Raw genomic sequence first — 20,106 nt, 5'->3', positions numbered from 1 at the left:
CTTTTATGCCAGATGTAATGGGACACACACCTTCCAAAAAGTTCAACTTTTGTCTCGTCAGACCACAGAGTATTTTCCCAAAAGTCTTGGGGATCATCAAGATGTTTTCTGGCAAAATTGAGACGAGCCTTAATGTTCTTTTTGCTCAGCAGTGGTTTTCGTCTTGGAACTCTGCCATGCAGGCCATTTTTGCCCAGTCTCTTTCTTATGGTGGAGTCATGAACACTGACCTTAACTGAGGCAAGTGAGGCCTGCAGTTCTTTGGATGCTGTTGTGGGGTCTTTTGTGACCTCTTGGATGAGTCGTCGCTGCGCTCTTGGGGTAATTTTGGTCGGCCGGCTACTCCTGGGAAGGTTCACCACTGTTCCATGTTTTCACCATTTGTGGATAATGGCTCTCACTGTGGTTCGCTGGAGTCCCAAAGCTTTAGAAATGGCTTTATAACCTTTTCCAGACTGATAGATCTCAATTACTTTCTTTCTCATTTGTTCCTGAATTTCTTTAGCTCTCGGCATGATGTCTAGCTTTTGAGGATCATTTGGTCTACTTCACGTTGTCAGGCAGGTCCTATTTAAGTGATTTCTTGATTGAGAACAGGTGTGGCAGTAATCAGGCCTGGGTGTGGCTAGAGAAATTGAACTCAGGTTTGATAAACCACAGTTATGTTTTAACAGGGGGGGGCAATCACTTTTTCACACAGGGCCAGGTAGGTTTGGTTTTTTTTTCTCCTTTAATAATAAAAACCTTCATTTAAAAACTGCATTTTGTGTTTACTTGTGTTGAATTTGAATTTTTGTTTGAATAATATTTAAATTTGTTTGATGATCTGAAACATTTAAGTGTGACAAACATGCAAAAAAATAAGAAGTCAGGAAGGGGGCAAACACTTTTTCACACCACTGTATATATAAATATATATATATATGTATATGGAAGTAGGTTTCATATACATACATAATACTAGTTCAGCCATGTTTAAAGTTTTAAAATGTTGAAAATGCACAACATGGCTGAACTAGTATTATGTATGTATATGAAACCTACTTCCTTAAATGTAGGCTAAATTACATTTTACAGCAACAGAAAATTATCCAGAGGAGGATGATGAACAATCTGAGTGGGAGTCACTTAGGAAATTAAGCAGCCTTTCAATTATTAAGTGGACTTCATCATCTTCTCAAGAATGTCAGAAAATAAATATTTCTGAATCTGTATCCTTTAAGCATTTTTGTTATATACAGTCAATTTAAATATTTTGAAATGCATATAATCAAAAAGGGTAGAATCATGATTTGTCATGCGACATGCAAGTATGTAAATATACTGTAGATATTTAATATAATTTTTTTGGTAATATATATTAAATAGTAAACTCATTTATTAGAAAAATACATGAAATTAAATACTTGGGATTACTGCTGGAAATTAATCCAAAATTTACTGAATTGAGAAGAGACATTTCAAATAATGTTGTGAGGCTACAAAACGCCAGCTAATTCACTTCGTATTTTCATATACTTTTAATGCTGATTCCTGTAACAATACCTGGTAATTTCATGAACATGATCTAGAAATAGAAGCCTCATCTGTCTTTTTTTCTTTTCTTTTTTTTTTACAATAGTGCGCATGTGTATGGAGCACGCCGTCATCATTTTCGTTCCTGAGCAGCGAAGTTTAAAGTTCATAGGTCATTAAATAAGCGTCCGGCATGCGTCGCGACTTTGCACGCAGTTCAAAATGGCTAAACATCATCCCGATCTCATCTTTTGTAGAAAACAAGCTGGAGTTGGTGAGAGTGGAAACTTTATCATAACTTACCCAATTAACTGTTATACTTAGCTATTGGTTGTTTTCTCGACTAAGTTGGGCCACTGTTTAGTTCAAGAAAAGCACACCAGTGAGAGGATTGTAACGTTAGCCAGTATTGTTAGCCTCACCGCTAATGTTAGCTTGTTCAATAGCATTCCAAGTAAAATTACTTTGGACAATCGTTTGGTTTCACCCGAGATAGCTAACATTTCGTAATGAAATATGTTTGAAAAACATTTGCAAATATTTCGTTAGTTTTTGTGTGCTGGGAAATCTTTATTATTGTCGGTTCATGGCGCACAATAGGCGAGGATGTTCATTCTCATTCTGATCATTTTGACCCAGTTGATCTGTATTGATTGAAGTCCTCCTAGGATGTGAATATGGTTTTTATTTATGGCATGGATAGCTAGTTCCGATATAATGCGGTAAATAATCCTCATAAACATAAATAAAAGAAATAAATACATACACTCAGTGAGCACTTTATTAGGTATTTATTAGACTTGTTTTCGTTTTTTTTTTTTTATTTACTTCTACTGCTGTAGCCTATCCACTTAGAGTTATGATGCGTTGTGTGCTCAGAGATGGTCTTCTGCACACCACTGTTGTAATCTGTGGTTATTTGCGTTACTGTCACCTTTTGTTTTTGCACCATTCTTTGCTAACTCTAAAGACTCGCCTGCGTGAATATCCCAGGAGATCAGCCGTTTCGTAGATACTCAAACCACACTGTCTGCCACCAACAATCATTCCATGGTCAAAGTCACTTAGATCACTTTTTCCCCCCTTTCTGATGTTGATGTGAACATTAACTGAAGCTCCTGACCCGTGTATACATGATTGTATGCATTGCACTGCAGCCACACAATAGGCTGATTAGATAATCGCATGAATAAGTAGGTGTAATAAAGTAAAAATATTCCTAATAAACTGCTCGGTGAGTATATATAATTAAGAACAATTAACTGTAAAACAGTGTTAACTTGGCTATTAATGTACTTCTGATATCCATATCCTTTAATTTGTTCTGTCTTATTACTTTTCAGCCATTGGACGATTGTGTGAAAAATGTAAGTAATTCAAAAATATAAATCTAATATCATTAGCGATTGGTAGCTATGTGGGTGATTCATGGCTGTGTGCATGTTCCTAAGCTGCCTCATCGGTTATTCTTTTTTGGTATGGTTTCCATGGTATTTTATGAAAAGGGTCTATACTCCCGTTTTTCCTGCAATTTCACTTTGCATCATATCAGGCTGGGCCCATGTCCTGATTTGAATCAATTTCAACACCCCGCCACCTCCTCCCATTACTCCTGCCTCTGTCTTCCTCTTTGTGATCCTCTCATAGGCGATGGAAAGTGTGTGATTTGTGACTCGTACGTGAGGCCCTGTACGCTGGTGCGCATCTGCGACGAGTGCAACTACGGTTCCTATCAGGGGCGCTGCGTCATCTGCGGAGGGCCCGGGGTTTCCGACGCCTACTACTGCAAGGAGTGCACTATCCAGGAGAAAGATGTCAGTGCATTGCGCTTTGTGCTCATATTGCCTTCTGCACACCGTTGCCTCTCATGCCGCTTGTGGATTTCGATGTCAGCATTCCTACTAAAATGTGACATCACCAGTCTAATATTCAGCAACTGTCAAGAGCTCACCTTTATAGCATCCAAATTTGATTATAAAAAAATATATATACGAAAAAATCCCAAAAGGTGTCCTTCAGCAGATGCTGACAAGATACAAATTGTGGAGAGGGGGCTATTAAAATGTCAATTTTCCTTTGATTGTAATTCTGTAAAAAAAAAAAAAAAAAAAAAAACAACTTGCAGCACATTTTTTTTTAAAGGCTCTTTAGTCTCTTTCAAAAATGCAGTAATATCTGTATTCATAGCAGTCAGACATCCGATAGCAAAAACCATATGCTGAAACGTTATGGGGTAGCTAACTTTAGCTAAATGGATTAGAGTGTGCTCCACCCTGCCTGGAAGGAAGCATTGCACAATTCTGTAACATAAGCATGTATACTCACAAACGCATTAAGTTATTGTCGCTTTTATCAGACATCTCAAGTCTTGGGCATGAGTATATAATAAGATACAAGCAGTCATACTGTGCAGTGCAACCCAGCTATCATGGCCAGCCATCTGACATACTAAACTGAATTTAGTTGGCTAATAACGGCAGCTACCTACTGTAATGATACCGAGCACTGGCCCTCAAATTGCCTTATGGTTAGCCGTCAACGCTAATCTCTTGTAAACCCAGCTCACCACTGTATGCCTTTAAAACCTTTTCACATTCTTTACACCTGCGATACTTACATTTTGTGCACTAAACATGGAAGGATAAAAGATGAAAAAATGTTTTAACTAATTCCTATATTAAACATTTGCAGTGTTTCCTTATCTTGTTCTAATGAGACTTTATGTGAGGTACAAATGGAATACATTATACGTGACTGTAAAGCAATCTACTTCTGAGTGGTATCTGCTCGATTACATGTCAACAAAGTAAGATGGCTTCAGAACAAGTTTCTGTATAAGTATTCTCTGCTCAAAGGCTTCCACTGTCTATTACTGCCTTTCAGTTTCTGTATGCTTTCCTCATAGCCAATATCGAGAGCTTTTGGTGGTTTAAATAACTGGATAAACCTGCTGGATTATGGACCTTCAGGGTTAGAGATCAGTAACACACGTGCAGTTTCACACCCAGTCTTGGACTAACAGTAAGTTGTATAACTTTTTTCCCTTAGCGAGATGGCTGCCCGAAGATTGTAAACCTGGGTAGCTCCAAGACTGACCTCTTCTATGAAAGGAAGAAGTATGGCTTCAAGAAGAGGTGATTACTTGGATGGTTAATCTGGATCATCCAAAACCCTGGTGGCTGTGTTTTGGCAGTCTCAAGGCAGGAAGAATTCAGAAGGACCAATTCAGATATGATTGACGTGGGACCCAAAACCATGAGGGCAACTTGAACGACTGTAGCACATTCACGTCACACAACATGGCCTGTTAAAAAAAACACAATACATTTTTGTTGGTGTAGGACTTCATGATATAATAAACCTGTTTTTGAAAGATATATTTGTTCTGTTTGTTCATAATTTATTTAAATGCAAATTTGAGAAATGTAGCTGAATGAGCAGAGAACTGAAGAAATAATAGGTTGCTATTGAGCTCTTTGAGGTTGACTGAGTTCCTAAGACAAGTTTTCTGCAGGGAAAGTTTTTAAATTACATTTTCCTGTATGAGGAAGAACCATGTCAAAAGCAATCTAGGACAACTAACGTACAAAAACTGCAGACATAAACAACATTACCCATGATGCCTGTCAATGTCCAGTTGCCTTTTGCTCCTTTACCTAACTGCTGACTGGCCACTCTTGCCAACCAATACATTGCTGGTTCGCTCCCCCTTTAGCCAATGAAAGCGCTGTTGCTATCACAGCTTGTATTTTTAGCAAAAGGGCAAAGTATACCCATCACAATATAAATGTACTGACGCGAAAGAAACTAGAGGCTGGTTACAGTTCCTGTTTTTACTTTGCGATCAGAGTGCTATAGCCCACTTTGATACCTGTGAAAATGTATGTAGGTTCGCAGTGAAAGAGTACAAGCATATTTAAATTTATGTACGGAAGTGACAAATATTTGCATAGATGTAGGTAGGTTTGTGTACTGCAATCGTGAACGTATGGTAACAATCCTGACACAATGTTGTGTTTAAATTATTATTTTTTGTATTAATTCGGTCGCTGTTGCACTATTTCATACGTTATATGATTTTATGTTTTTGCTTATGTACATATTTTATTCATTGTATATTTTAAAAAATACACTCCATCCCACAGTGCAAAGGGTTAATGGTGGAAGCTTAAGAGAAAGCAGTCCCGGCCTAATGAACGTCACAGACCGGGGGTGCGGGCAACAGAGACTGGTATAAATGCGCAAGGTTGTCAAACAGTAAAGTTTCCTCTGGGTGTTTCAGATGCACTTGGTTGGTTGTTGAAACGGAGGCCCACTTTTATCATAAATGAATAAAAATAAAACAAAACGAAAGACATTAGCACTGTCTGTAAGCAGATAATTTCCAAAGCCATATATCTTGCCACTTCACGTACACTTACGGGAATTAAAAGCGCAGGAACAACACAAGCTGGGCATCAGTAAGTATACATAGGATCCGCGTATAAACATGTATGACATTTTACATACATTTTATATTCCAGCGGTAAGCAGTGCCTTTCCCTACAATCATAGCTGTTTTGTGGTTTGGGAAAATTGCTTGGTATAAAAAATGAATGTCGAACCTTGCCTGAATGTATAATAGGGGCTGTCAACCATTTTAGAATTTGATGTTTTGAAATGCCATTTTAAGTTCATTTAAAATGGATGTTTTTCCTTTTTAGTGTTGATTGCATTGGAAAGTAATAAGCACGCTTGGATACGTTATCATTTTATTTAGTTATTTTCTTTTTAAATACTACATATGCTAATGAATTGATCTAATTGTTTATGGAGTCCTATGTTTTCATATCTTATGGCGACGGTTGTAATGGTTTTTATTGTGGACGTTAATTCTGTGCCATGTAAGAACGGTTTAGAACCTTGCATACTGGATTCTTACTTAGAATGTCTATTGTAAATCTAACATAATGTTTCGAGAAAGTGTGTGCCTCGTGTTATCTTATGGCGTGAGGTGTTTTATCGTTATCGGGTGAATTCATTATCCTGTAGGACAAGGATGCAATGCACGTAATTGCATTTTCTGTCATTTCAATGAGTAATTGTGAATGATTATCATATATATATTTATATGTTTCTGAATTGTACACTTGCTTATGCATATGGCCATATCTGTGATGTACAGTTGAGGATTTTCTTGTAAACGTAGTGTGTTCCCCACCCCCTTTTATCCAGTCCACACGAATGCAACTTCTTCCGTTAACAAAATCCTTCCCATTTAAGCAGGGATACATTTTTAATATCGCTATATTTCCAGTTCCAAACATTTTTAGATTAAGGTGTTTGTTATAAGCTTGGTCTTCAACAGCTATCGCAAACGATGGTTGTGTGTCAACCAGCTATTAAAATTATAACAGGCCAGAAATCTGGTTTTGCGGTTACTGTTTATTTTGTAACACCGATTTGATCTAAATTCAGGCAACACGATTATATTAATCTTGCATGGCATTTTACGTGCCCCCCCCTGCCAGACTGTGGAAAACGCATATCTATTCAAGTCACATCCAAATACAGTTGCCATTTAAGCCCAGGGCAAAATTCTGTCCGCAAATAAATCCACAGATCTCCTCGCTCCGTTCCAGTGGGTGGGTCAGAGTTTTCCATGTATGTGCGGTGCATTGATATATAACCTTCTTTTTAAAAATGTCGTCTCCAATTTGGAATTTAAAACTGTTATTTATTTTAACCACGACATTGACGGAGTGACATTGAATGACATTGAGCCAAACGAAACTACTGTAAATAAGGCTAAGGAGTGTTTTCATATATAGGTAGCATAGATTATGCGTGTTCGAGCTGCTGAGTTTTTAGCGTTTACTCCCTGTTTCGCCAACGATTGCCTGCTAATTACACAGGCACCATTTTCGACACAGATGGTGGTAAATATAGCCACATACTTCATAGCTGTGTATTTTGACATGTCGTTAAAGGTTAACGTTAACAAGCACATGAATAATCCTCAGACTCATACTAAATAAGAAGCTGGCAAGGTTGGGCGAATGAGTGATATCAAGCGTGCGGATCGATAAAATACGTCATGAGTTACATTATGTAGTTTAAGCGTACCTAGCGAGCTAACGTGTATTGCAAAATTGTTTTAATTGCACATTGGTATCGCAGAGATTTCGGGTTGGATAGGCTAGCAAGCAAGCAATTCGTATTTGTACTAGGCTAGATGGAATGCATTGTGTACCCAGCAAAATAGGCTACGTATCCAGGATCTGTGTCATTGATACGTTTAGATCTAGTACTTCTGCTCGAGCTAGCTAAATATCTGGCAAGTTCACAACGCAAGCGCTAACAAGCTAGTAGTATAGCTGGCTTGGTTGGACCAGCAACAATGTCACCTTTCCATTCAATGATCGACCGTGAATTCCACTTTTTTGTTACGAATCCTGCTTCTTTTTTGCTACATATTTCCAGTACAGTGTTAGTTGTCAATGACACCAAAATATGCATGGTCTGGACTGGTCTGTGAATTGTATTCGCACAAAAATAATAGCAACATTCGTGTCAATGAGATTGCTATTGTTTTGATTATGCGGAGGCGGATGCTCCGCGGTGTGCACGCGTAATGATGACGTAAGTGACACAACTGTCCAATGCATTTTGGGGAGTGCAGTTGCCACCGGGTTGTCGAGCCACTGCCATTTTATGTGTACATCGCATCAAGGAAACAACCGTCTATCTTATAGGGTTTCATTCTGTACCATTGTCACTGTTTGCACATATGCAGGTTTCCGTAAATATATTTACTATTCACCTTTTATTTGTTTCCTTTTTCTTAGCCTTTTTACGGGAAGAAAGCAATGACTATTTGACATCATTTGGAGGCTTAACCGCTTGTGACACTCAGCTGACAACAGCTGCCACACGACTTCTAACAGGTTAGAATACCCCATCTTTCCTCGTCTTCCTACCCCCAGTTTACTGAGTTCAGTGTGTTTCTTGATTTGTAAGTGAGATAGTGGAGGGGACAGTTCAGCTAGCCACAAACTTTGAGGTGGTCTTAGCTGTCCTGAAGGTGACTTTACAACTGTACTGTAATATTATGCTGCTAATGCTACGTCAGTTACATTTCTGTTGCCAAGTGTAGTCCAGGTAAGACTGAAATGCATGCAGCATGGAAGTAGAGTCGAGCATTGGCTTGGTGTTCATCAGCCTCACCCTGTGCTGTACCTTGGTTTAACCAGGTCACCTGACTGTCACAGCCATGCACCTGGAGGTCAAAGTAGCCCTGAACTTCATTGTGTCGTACCTGTACAACAAACTTCCCCGGCGCCGCGCAGACCTGTTTGGCGAGGAGCTGGAAAGGCTCCTGGTGTCGCGCTTCGAGGGCCACTGGTACCCCGAGGCCCCCCTGCGAGGCTCTGCCTTCCGCTGCCTGCACCTGGGGGCCCCCCGGGACCCCGTGGTGGAGCTGGCGGCCCGGCGAAGTGGCTTAGACACAGAAGAAGTGCGGGCGAACGTTCCTCCAGAGCTGAGCGTCTGGATCGACCCGTACGAGGTGTCCTACCAAATCGGGGAGAAGGGGGCGGTGAAGGTGCTGTATCTTGAGGACCCCCCTGGCCTGGGGAGGGAAGGAGAGCGCCCCGAGGGTGTCGCCGGGGGGAGCAAAGGGGAACTGGAAGTCGAGGAGGGCAAGAGTTTGGGGTTCAACCCGGAGGCTCAGGTTTTTGTGCCGGTTGGCGGGCAGGTGTCCCCGGTCCTGCCTTCTCTGTCCGTGGGAGGTTGGACAGAGAAGGCAGGACCGGGGACACCTGCCCAGGCCTTGTACCCCCCGAGCACCCCCAACAACCTGACTGCCCACTCCTCCAACACCTCCACGCCCCCACCCCCGAGCTCCGGCCTCTCCTACCTGCCCCCTCAGCAGCAGCCCCCGGCCCCCCCAAACCCACGCCCACCCCCCCAGCCCATCACCTTCACCACTGCCACTTTCGCCGCCACTAAATTTGGCTCCACTAAGATGAAGAAATGTGGCAGTTCAGGATCGGCAGGGGGGTCGGGAGTTGGGGTCCCCCCTCAACAGAGAATGCTGTCTCGCTCGCCCACCACCATTTCCCCCCCAGGGCTGCTGAAGCACAAGGCCCTCTCTCTCTCCCTCCACTCTTTGGGAGGTCAAGTCCCGAGCCAGCTATCCCCCAATGCCAAAGAGTTTGTCTACCCCACCTCCCCGAGTGCCCTCTACTTTGATACGGATGCCCCCACTTTGCCCCCCCATGCCAGTCCCTTCCAGCCCCCCCACCCTCACCCTCACCCTGCCCACCCCCACTCCCACCCAACCTTTGACCCGTTCTCCAGCCCCCCCCCAGGCCCGGCTGTGGGCATCATCGATGGCAGCGGCGGGATTTCCTACCTGGAGAAGCCCCCGTTTGTGGAGGGGCTTGGGGGTTACAACCTGCAGTACCCCAGCCAGGCTTTCCAACCTGTGGTGCTGGCCAACTAAGGCCTGCAGTCATCAGCTCAACATGTTTATTGGGGTGATGGACAAATCCTTGCTCATTTACTCTAAGGACGTTTTTTTTTGTAACCTTGTTCTTACTAAAATGACAGCTTAGAAATAATATAAAACTACCACCACCGTCATATGTTGTGAAAGTTGCCATTTATGTTAATGTTCTCGTTCAAATTTTTGGAAGGATTTTTTTTGTTTCAGTTTCGCCTGGGGAGTAACCAGTCTCCTGCTGCACAGAACGTTTTCCTTTGTTTGTTTGTTTTTTTGCTTTGAAGGATAAACTGTTGTTTAAATGTTGAACTTTGATGGTATATACCCCCTGGGTTTTTTTTGGTTTTTTTTTATGCTCGACCGTGCATTTTCCCCCTGGGCAAAACGGTGTGTTACTCAAGCTCTCACTGTTTTATAAAGCTGTGAAACGAGACCCAGGGACCCGCAGCCCACAGGCGGGGTTGTGTGGGTCTGAAGCTGCTAGCGGCTAGCAGCGCTCCCTTCTCCACTGGCACGAAATGGCGGAGGACCGGTCCCGGCCCTCCATGTGGTCAGTGATACTCCAGTGTTCTTTGCTTTGTCATGTGGCTCATTCACACTTTTTGCGGAGGCCTGGCGTTTTTTAAGCTAAAGCGCAGGCTTTGAGCTGCGGTCAGAGAACAGCGGGTGCCCCCGGTCCTCCACTATGGTGCAAGGAGGGACCGCTCTTCTTTTCTTATGTCTGAAAAATCTGCTCTCACATTTTGTATTGAATAAAAAGTGAGTAAGGGGGAATTCAGTGGTAGAGATTTACAGAGGGCGTGGGGGGCGGGGGGGGCTAAGGATAATGCTATTGGAGGCTGGAGAATTAATGAGTGAGAGATGAAACGGGAAGTGGAAAAACAGGCCACGTACATGCACACGTGCGCAGACGCACGCTCACATACACACACGCTCGCATACACACGCACGCTAACATACACAAGCGCACACATGCTCACATACACACGCACACACATGCTCACACACCCACACACGCTAACATACACACGCACTCTCGCATACACACGCACGCTCGCATACACACACACGCTCGCATACACACGCACTCTCGCATACACACGCATGCTCGCATACACACCCACGCTCGCATACACACGCACGCTAACATACACACGCACGCTCGCATACACACGCACGCTCGCATACACACGCACGCTCGCATACACACGCACCCTCGCATACACACGCACGCTCGCATACACACGCACGCTCGCATACACAAGCGCACATGCTCACACACGCACACACATGCTCACATACACACGCACACACATGCTCACACACCCACACACACACATGCTCACGCACGCACACGCAGATTGCATGCAGGAGTGTCTGAAGGTAGGATCAGGGGATGGAGGTCTGCTGGACACACTCAAGCGGCAGTGGTGACTGTGATGAATGGCTGTGCGTGACGTCGACAGTGAAGGAGAGATCTCAATAAATGAGGAGACGAGAAGTGGAGGAGGCAAAGGAGGAGGAAGAGAAAGGAGAGAGATTGATGAGAAGGAGAGAGGGAGGAGATCTATGAGAATTACAGTGGGTGGAAGTCTGAGCCTTTAGAACGCAGAACACGTTCCCGCTGGGCTACGGCGGTGCTGTAAACCGCTAGATTCTCTCTCCCTCTCCCTGCTATTTTGGTTCTCTGGTCTCGGGTTACTTACTGACAGTTGCTGCTTGGAACACAAAATAAAAAAAGGGGGGGGGGGGGGAAGTGTGATGATACGTTATAATGTTCTATTTTCCTCTCTTTTTTTTTTTTTGTTTTTGTTATTGTTTTTGTTTAGTTTTATGTCCGGACTGTGAATGTTTCCTGTGATTTATATTCAGTCACTTTATACGATACCTTGCCAGATGACTTGATGATAGATGGTGAAATGGAGCCATGTCCCGGTGGGGGACGGTCCTGAAGCAGGGCAGAAGCAGGGCAGATGCAGCCTGAATGCCCTCCCCACCTCATCCCCAACCACACAGCACTTTATCCACCACTGCTGCTGCGTCCTTCTTCTGCGCCAAGAGAAATCATCCCTCCGGCGACCGCTCCTGTTCACAATGTCCGCTGCAAGTGTCTTAGGAGTACAGGAATGTATACGGAACGGATTCGAACATAATAGCGAATAATAATAATACCGTGTTGTCATAAAGCCGAGAGGGCTAAACGGCCGGTTGATGATCTGTGGAACTGCCTCTGGAGACGGATTTTTCTTAAGGAAAGGTTGTTACGACGGGGGCTAGGATGACCTCTCTCTGAGCTGAATGTTTTCTAAGTTGTGCCCAGAAACCTGCGTGTATAAGCTAAAAACATACAGGACCCTTGACTTGTGCTTACACTGGCTTTGCTACATGACTGTCATGCAGTTTGTTTTTATTTTATTTTGAGTTTTTTTTGTGTTTGTTTTTTTTGGGTGGGGCAGGGAGTTTGGGAGGGATAAGAGGGTCGCATTTCTGTACAGACGTGGGGGGGGGGGGGGATGCATTTTTACATTTATTTGTAATTTATTTACAATTTTTCTATTTTTCCTGTGTGTTTTTCAAAGAATTATCTAGAACGTTTGTAATGGTAAGAGATATATACTATACCAGTATAAATATGTATATATTTCTTACATTATTAAGAATTTTTTTTCATTGTTTAGTTTCTTACGTGCTGAAGTTATTTTTTCAAAAATATATGAATATATATGCAAGATGAAACATGAAAAATTTAAAAGTATATGAAATAAAAGTATTGAATGTGTATCGTACCTTGTACAGAAATTGTTCAATAAAAGACGGGTAAATGTAGTCTGTAAAGTTGTTTCTTGTTGAGTTTAAAGACGAGGATCTTTACAAAGGCAAAACCTCCATAACTGGAGTGTCCGAATGTCTTTGTATCCTGGGCAGTCGGAATAACTGACTTACCACCTTTTTAACCACCTTTGTTTTTTGTGTCAGTTGATAAAGCCAAAAACAAAATGGACCACCTGACCCCCCCCTCCCCCCCTTCCCTGCACTGACTCTGTTCTCTCTGTGTGACCAGACCACTCCTTTCCCCCACTTCCTTGCGTACTGTCAGCATCTCTGTTCAGTCTTGCCCATATCTCTGTTCATTTCCCCCCCCCCCCCCCCCCCCCTCTGTAGTTTCGCCTCGTAGAGCTTGCGTCTCTGCTGCCCTTGTTGCAGAAGTGGTAGTCGAAGCCGAAACGCTCGTTGGCATTGAGAGCACCACGGAATTCTCGTCCCAGTGGAATTCCATAATCATTTCATTTCACGCCTCGAAGCTTCTGTTCTATGCCCCCCCCCCCCCCCCCCACCACCCCCCCCCACCCCCCCCCCCCCTCGCCTCTCTCTCAGACACGCAGACACACACCATGTTCTACCTGTTTCTGGACTAGCCTGCTCAGATCGTGTGTCCCTCTAAAGATTTCGGCACCCTGCGGCGGTGCGGTTATTAGCTTGTCACTTTCAGTGCGGTGTGAACGTGGCATGGTCAGTGCTGGTGGACCCAGGGTAGAGAGAGATCCAGAGAGGGCTACATAGGGAGGTCCCTGTGCTCTGTAAATCATTCATGATTCTTCTGATTAGTTACTTGATGTGAAATGGCCAAAATGTGTTGGGGGGGGGGAGGGGAAGGGGAACTGACCAACCCAGTTAATCAGACCGAGATGTGTTGGGGGAACTGAACAGCCCGGTTAATCAGAGGTCACATTTCATTCCAAGCCTGGCACAGCTGGCTAGCTGGAGAAGAAGACTCACTTCAGGTCTTTAGCTTCAAAGCACATTTGACATGGGAAGGAGAATGTAAAAAATGTTTTGTCGTTTGTCATTTTTGGGCTTTTGCCTCCATACTTTCCTGTTGGAAATTGGACACACCTTTTCATGCCATTACAAATGTATTTAAGTTTCCTTATTATTATCATCCTGCATCCAACAAATATGAAGGTTGTGGTGAGAGATGGTATGTTGATTATGAGCTCTATTTGCTTTACATGAAGGACTTTGTACCACCAGTGTTGACTAACAGACTTGATGTGTTTTTTTTCATATCTCATCTTCAGCTTATTTTCTTGTATTTTCATTTGCTATCTGGAACACTTTTGTTGAAAAAGATTAATTTTATATGGAAAATATAACATTTAAGAAAAATAGCTATAATGAAAGATGTATTAAAATAGTGTTTTCTTTTTTGCCTGTATTTTATTATAATTTCTCTATTTTGTATCTGATCTGTAACACCCTATAGGATTACATGGACCTTTCACAAGCAAAATGCAATGACCTGTTTTCTGTGTTCCCCCCAAGGGACAAACTACTGCAGTTTCTTATTGTATCAGATTCTTTTTTTAAGTTTGTAATAAAAATAATGACAAAAATAAGCATGAAAAACAATCGACTTGTCTTGTCTTAATTTGTCCGTTTTTCAATGTTCAATGAAAAACCCTGTGTACGTATAGTATTTCAGACCTTTTTTTTTTCTTGTCATATCCAAAGGATGATATTATTCTTAAACGCACTTGATCTAGTTGCCCTTTAAATGCCCCTCCTCCACCAAAACACATCCTCAAAAGCACTCCCATTGTAAGGCATTCACCACTGCTGCCTCCGCTAAATTGCGGGGCATTTGGTTGCTAATTTACATCTTAATGTCTTCAGACATGACTAATTGGTTTTTAACTGTGTGTTAACTTTGTTGTGAAGCGTGACTTGTTTTACCACCTCCACAATTGCCGTGATCTTTTCCGCAGAGTTCCAACCCCCAGCTTCCAGTGCTCTGCTGCTCTGTCCACTCCAACCAGCTACTCCTTAATTTCGTTTTATTTATTTTTTGTCATACTAGCTCTCTCTGTCGTCTTCTGCTCACTCAACCTCGCCCTTCTTTTTCTTGCATCCCCTCTTTCCTCTCCTCTCTCCAGCCTCTAATCTTTTGAGGCAGGCCTTATGTAACGTGTTTCCCTTGTGTGTGAATTACATAACACATGGCACGCCGTTGGAATAATAAAAAGGGGCAAGCCAGGAAACTGCATATCAAACGAATGGGCATCACATTTTGCTCGGCAAAATTAAAAACGTTCCTTCATCCTCTTACGTTGCCCATCCTGTGGACACCATCTTGTGTCTCTCACAGTCACCACACCTTGCAGTTGCTTACTAGATTTTATTTGGAGATATACTTTTATTTGCCCTTGTGTAGGGCAACTCCCTCAGCCTATATCAGGGATCAGCAACTCACAATCCTCGAGACCTGCTGGTTCCCCACCCTTCCCTACCTGGGAGTCAGGTGTGAAGACAGGCTGCCCAATCCGTAGCACGAATTAACCGGGGGAAAGGAAAACCAGGGCTGAATTTGGATTTGTGGGTCAGAGTTGATGATCCCGGTACCCTGTTCCACAAAGCAGGATAACTGTGTTAAAGCAGGATAACTGTGTTAAAGCAGGATTACTGTGTTAAAGCAGGATAACTGTGTTAAAGCAGGATTACTGTGTTAAAGCAGGATAACTGTGTTAAAGCAGGATTACTGTGTTAAAGCAGGATTACTGTGCTAAAGCAGGATAACTGTGTTAAAGCAGGATAACTGTATTAAAGCAGGATAACTGCACAAGGTAAAACCAGGTTTGTGTCCAGGTGTTCATATTCCAGGTTTTTATCTGGCTAACTGAATAATCCTGCTTTGTGGAACAGACTCCTGGCCCATATTGATGCATTCTACCTCTTGTCATATCTGGATTAATTTATTTTTTAAATGTCGGGGTATGTTATACAAGTGTACAGTAGCAGCCTGGGATTGAAACCTCAGGTAAAAGCCCAGTCCCCTAATAATTTAACTCCCAACTGTACCCAAAAAGGATTCACATTCAGTAAGTCAGCGATAAAGATCAGCGGGGCAACATGGCTCAGGCAGTCGTCTGGCAGTCGGAGGGTTGCCGGTTCGATCCCCCGCCCGGGCTTTGTCGAAGTGTCCCTGAGCAAGACACCTAACCCCCAAATGCTCCTGACGAGCTGGTCGGGGCCTTGCATGGCAGCCAATCGCCGTCGGTGTGTGAGTGTGTGTATGAATGGGTGAATGAGAAGCATCAATTGTACAGCGCTTTGGATGAAGGCGCTATATAAATGCCAACCATATAAAGATCACTGCCACACAGTACAGACACAGGAAGTGATGCAATAAGGAGAGCAGCAAGAAGGCAAATCACACAAATTTAAGAGGGTCTACATTTCATTATCTCTTTTTATTATTAATTTGGACAATACAGAACAGTAATGACATACTGTGGTCACACTATCAAATACAGAATGCACAGAGAAGAAATGTAAAATAATATATTTATAGAAAATCTCACCCTCTCCAAGAAAATCATATCTTTCAAAAATAGTCAAAAATCAGTCAAACACCAGTGAAACACACAATTTAGTATACTTTTATATAAAAGGTAGAAGAAAAAACTTTATTCTGAAATTGCCATAACATTTGACTGCTACATATAGGAACCTGCAAAATAGAGGCAAAAACCTGCGTCTCATGAGTTGATATCGCCCATTAGTTGATCTTTGACAATAACTACAACACAGTGCATTCTCTGGCATATCTAACCAACCCGTGTGTACAATGTAAACCTGGATTTAGCATTCACCACCACCTCTGTAAAACCACCTGAAATTCTGATTACGCAAATATCTACAATGGCAAGAGATTCAAATGTCCAGCAATTGGCAATAGTCTCGCAAAATGTAGCCTCACACCACCCCTCCATCCTTGTAATGAGTTGTGTCGATGTGTTGCCTTGGATTAAGTTGTGTTGCGTTGTGTTGCTTTCACCACGTGGTCGTTAGAGGTCTAAAACCACGCCACAAAAATCGTTATTGAAAAAGACCAGAGGAATTCTCTGTAAAACGGTTAAATTTCTATCGACTTCCAACAGGAAATCAATTGACATAAAATAAGAAAGCCCTTTGCAGATTGTAAATGAGGTCAAAACATCAACCCAACCCCCTTCCTTCCCCCTAAGAATTCTGAAAGAATTCCGAGAACATATGAGCTACCACAAGAGGACTTGTATGAACATGTACAATGTTAGCATGTATAAACATGTTTTAATATGCTGTAAGCTTGCCTCTGCACTTGAGACCAACCATGACTATTATCACAATTATTAACACAATTCCTCGAGAAGTGGCGAGATTTGTGGTACACGCTTCTCATGCGTAGAGGTGTAGAACCCTTTGTCCACCGTCATTAGTCGAGTTACAAGTTTCCAGAGCACAAGTTCAGTTCCATTTGCATGTTTCCTTCTTGAGGTGATTACATTCTCATTCACATTACATTACATTCTCAGATAAATTTGATGAGATGAACACAGAATATTATCCCAGATGAACTGCTGCTCTGGACTGGAAGCACAATGGTTTTTCGGGACACTTCCTCGGGTATCTCCACAGAAGACTGAACCACAATCACTGGAGACACCTCAAGGGTTTGCCCTTTATCAGACACGCCCAGTTCACCCAGCAAAAAAAAAAAAGGATTCTGATCCCTGATCTAGAACAATAAACTCTGCCCTCATGTACTTGCCCATCAGTGTAAGAGAAAGGGCTGGGATTTGAGTTGGGTGAACTGTTTGGTGGGAGCAGGAGAACCAGGAGTCTTCGTGGCTTTGCCCCAGTGCATTCTGGGCTTGCATTCTGACAATCTCCTTCAATTCTTTACGGCAACAGTCCTTTTTAACAGTTCAAAGAAATATTTAATGAAAGTGTTCAATGAGGTAAAAATGTGAGACCAGGTAGAACCCGGCTCCAGTCTTAAGATTTAAGAACCCGTTTCACACCAATTCTTGGAATCCAACACTTAATCAGGTCACCTTCTTGTAATTTTTGCTGTGAATATTGTTAGAAATAAGAGATCCACAACTACATATTCCAACCAGATCCACTGCACTAACCGTGGCCATTTGTTCCAACAGACAAATAATTGTAACATGTCAAGATCAAAATTCTCATGTGTGACTAACTGCTCGCACTTGTTGAGAAAAGACACAATTTCAAACAACATGACAAAACACCTATTTACAAGAGTCTGGAGCCTGCAGAACTGTAGAAACTACTTGAGAAGGCTCAAATATAAGGACTTCCTAAATTATGCTGTTACGGAGGGCCTAGCATCTTAATAAACCAAACTACTGATGCTATAGATTATTTTCCTGTTTACAATGTTGAGTGCACGCGTGGCTTGGGGGCAGAAAGCACTTAAATGGGATGAATTCGGGCATTTGGGACTCTACCTCTCCTGTATTATTTTATTATTTGACTCAATAAAAGATGTGTATAATGTCAGTGTAGTGGGAGAGAGAAATCAAAGACATGACACCGGTTACAATACAATTATGGCCACATGGCCTTTTTTTTTCCAGGTATCGGCCTATCTAATCTAATCTCAATAAATTGATCATTTCAGGATGCCGTCTAGTCCAAGCCAAAGCACTCTGAATATTGCTGCTGATGTCACATAGAATGAATGATCTTTTGCCCCCCTGCCTGCACATACATATTTTCACAAGAAAAGTCATCTATATACACCTGTAATAACCCTGATGAAGGCCCAGTGCACGACTTGATCCACTGTATAAGAAACACCACCCTTCTCCTCTTCCGAAAATCACCCAAAACAATTTATTTTATAAAAAACTGAGGAGAGAGACTGGAAGCTAAATTATTGCAAAAACATTTCTATAAATGGAACAAGAGTCACTTCAATGTAGGCCAGGCTATTTCAAACTACAACCCCCAGGTGTCACAGTAAAAGAAGCCTTTCCCTCGTCTTTGCCCGTAAACTCCCTGCTATGCCTTTAAGCATGTCGCTCAACGTGCTGGTTTTACAAGAAAAAAAAACAAGAACACACAATATGGTGCATTAGAGATTAAAAAGACTATATACAATAAAACCAAATCAAATGATCACATATTTCTGTGAGATGAAAAGATTTAACTCCCCCTCTAATACAGAAGGAATATTCACCAATAGAAATATCAAGGGAAGCTCACAGGAGAAACGCTGACGTTTAAACGTGGCAGTGGGATACAAACTTCCTGTTTTTCCGTCGTTCGGTTAACAATCCCCACACCCGCGCCCGTTCACCTCGTGCCATTTCGCCGTGTCTTCTGCTCTGAACCAATAAATGAACCTGTCCGTCAATCTCTACCGTCCATGCTCCGCCCACCTGGACAGGCGGTGCTCTTGACAGGCGAGAGAAATGGCCAATCACCACAGCAAGGGGTGGTGGGGGGGTGGGGGGTGGCTGATGGGGAAGACAGGAAGGGGAACGACGAGGTTCACGTCTCAACATCTAAAGTGTTCATGCTTTGAAGGAGTATTGCCTTACCGGGTTTGCCTGTCTAAGTGAACGCGCTGTCGCTCCTCTGTTACGGACGCCGGCCGGCGGCTCGGTGTGATAACCTGCCTGGCATGCCCAGCGCGGGCCAGTTCGTACTATGCTGTCTACGCTAATGAGGGCGCGCCCCGCGGACGGGGCGCGTGGAGCGTGCGTGGCGCCCTGCGCTCCCCCCTGCATGCGTCTGGGCCGCACGTGTCCTGTGGGTGTGTCGGTCTGAAGCCCGACGCTGCGGTTTGAGTGTGGGGGCGGTTTCAAAAAGGAATGGCGGGGTCTCGCTGGCGGGAGCGTGGACCCCGCGCGCGGCTCCCCGGCCCCCCCCCTTACAGGGGCCCGTACTTGGCCTGGTAGCGGGACACCAGGCTCTTGCAGCGGCCGCAGTCCTTGCGGAGCTCCGCCACCTCCTGCCGCAGCGCCGCGTTCTCCCGCTCCAGGAAGGCCGCCCGCACCGTGATCTGGTTCTCCTTCAGGCGCCGCGCGTCGCGCGAACGCTTCGCCGCCACGTTGTTCTTCTTCCTCCTCTCCCAGTACCGGTCATCCTGAGGGAGAGAGAGGGAGAGGGAGAGGGAGGGAGGGAGAGATAGGAGAGAGAGGGGGGGAAATAGAGAGAGAGAAGAGAGGAGAGAGAGAGGGAAAGAGAGAAGATAGAGATAGGAGAGAGAGGGGGAGAGAGAGAGAGAGAGAGAGAGAGAGAGAGGGACAGAG

The 20,106-nt window shown here is 43.4% G+C and overlaps 3 protein-coding genes across 5 annotated transcripts in view; 2 read left to right on the top strand and 1 right to left on the bottom strand.

The window, feature by feature from the left end:
* The first annotated feature begins 1,652 nt into the window (after positions 1-1,652).
* On the top strand, positions 1,653-4,892 carry LOC133114818 (PHD finger-like domain-containing protein 5A). Its single transcript, XM_061224479.1, has 4 exons — positions 1,653-1,789; positions 2,859-2,882; positions 3,163-3,329; positions 4,564-4,892. The coding sequence occupies exons 1-4, from the start codon at positions 1,738-1,740 to the stop codon at positions 4,651-4,653; spliced, it is 333 nt and encodes a 110-aa protein (XP_061080463.1). The 5' UTR covers positions 1,653-1,737; the 3' UTR covers positions 4,654-4,892.
* An 891-nt stretch (positions 4,893-5,783) lies between these two features.
* Positions 5,784-10,309, top strand: LOC133114591 (protein Tob2). The gene is made up of 3 exons (XM_061224111.1): positions 5,784-5,975; positions 8,343-8,441; positions 8,748-10,309. Exon 3 carries the CDS (start codon positions 8,768-8,770, stop codon positions 9,998-10,000), a length of 1,233 nt encoding a protein of 410 aa, XP_061080095.1. The 5' UTR covers positions 5,784-5,975; positions 8,343-8,441; positions 8,748-8,767; the 3' UTR covers positions 10,001-10,309.
* A 5,908-nt stretch (positions 10,310-16,217) lies between these two features.
* The window catches only part of tefb (TEF transcription factor, PAR bZIP family member b), an 11,844-nt gene continuing 7,955 nt past the window's right edge, over positions 16,218-20,106 (bottom strand). For all 3 annotated transcript variants that reach the window (XM_061223818.1, XM_061223816.1, XM_061223817.1), the window contains exon 4: positions 16,218-19,940. In XM_061223818.1, coding sequence (XP_061079802.1) covers positions 19,725-19,940 — 216 coding nt within the window. In that variant the 3' untranslated portion in view covers positions 16,218-19,724. The remainder of the gene's footprint in view (positions 19,941-20,106) is intronic.

This window comes from Conger conger, chromosome 16 (assembly GCF_963514075.1).
Source record: "Conger conger chromosome 16, fConCon1.1, whole genome shotgun sequence".
NCBI lineage: Eukaryota > Metazoa > Chordata > Actinopteri > Anguilliformes > Congridae > Conger > Conger conger.
This window is presented reverse-complemented; position numbering and strand designations above follow the sequence as displayed.

What these genes read in the sequence shown, in the direction of transcription:
- LOC133114818 (XM_061224479.1), top strand. Translation starts at nt 1,738, where the DNA reads ATGGCTAAACATCATCCCGATCTCATCTTTTGTAGAAAACAAGCTGGA. An exon ending in TAGAAAACAAGCTGGAGTTG is followed by an intron (nt 1,790 to 2,858) that starts GTGAGAGTGGAA and finishes ATTACTTTTCAG; the next exon opens with CCATTGGACGATTGTGTGAA. An exon ending in TGGACGATTGTGTGAAAAAT is followed by an intron (nt 2,883 to 3,162) that starts GTAAGTAATTCA and finishes ATCCTCTCATAG; the next exon opens with GCGATGGAAAGTGTGTGATT.
- LOC133114591 (XM_061224111.1), top strand. Translation starts at nt 8,768, where the DNA reads ATGCACCTGGAGGTCAAAGTAGCCCTGAACTTCATTGTGTCGTACCTG.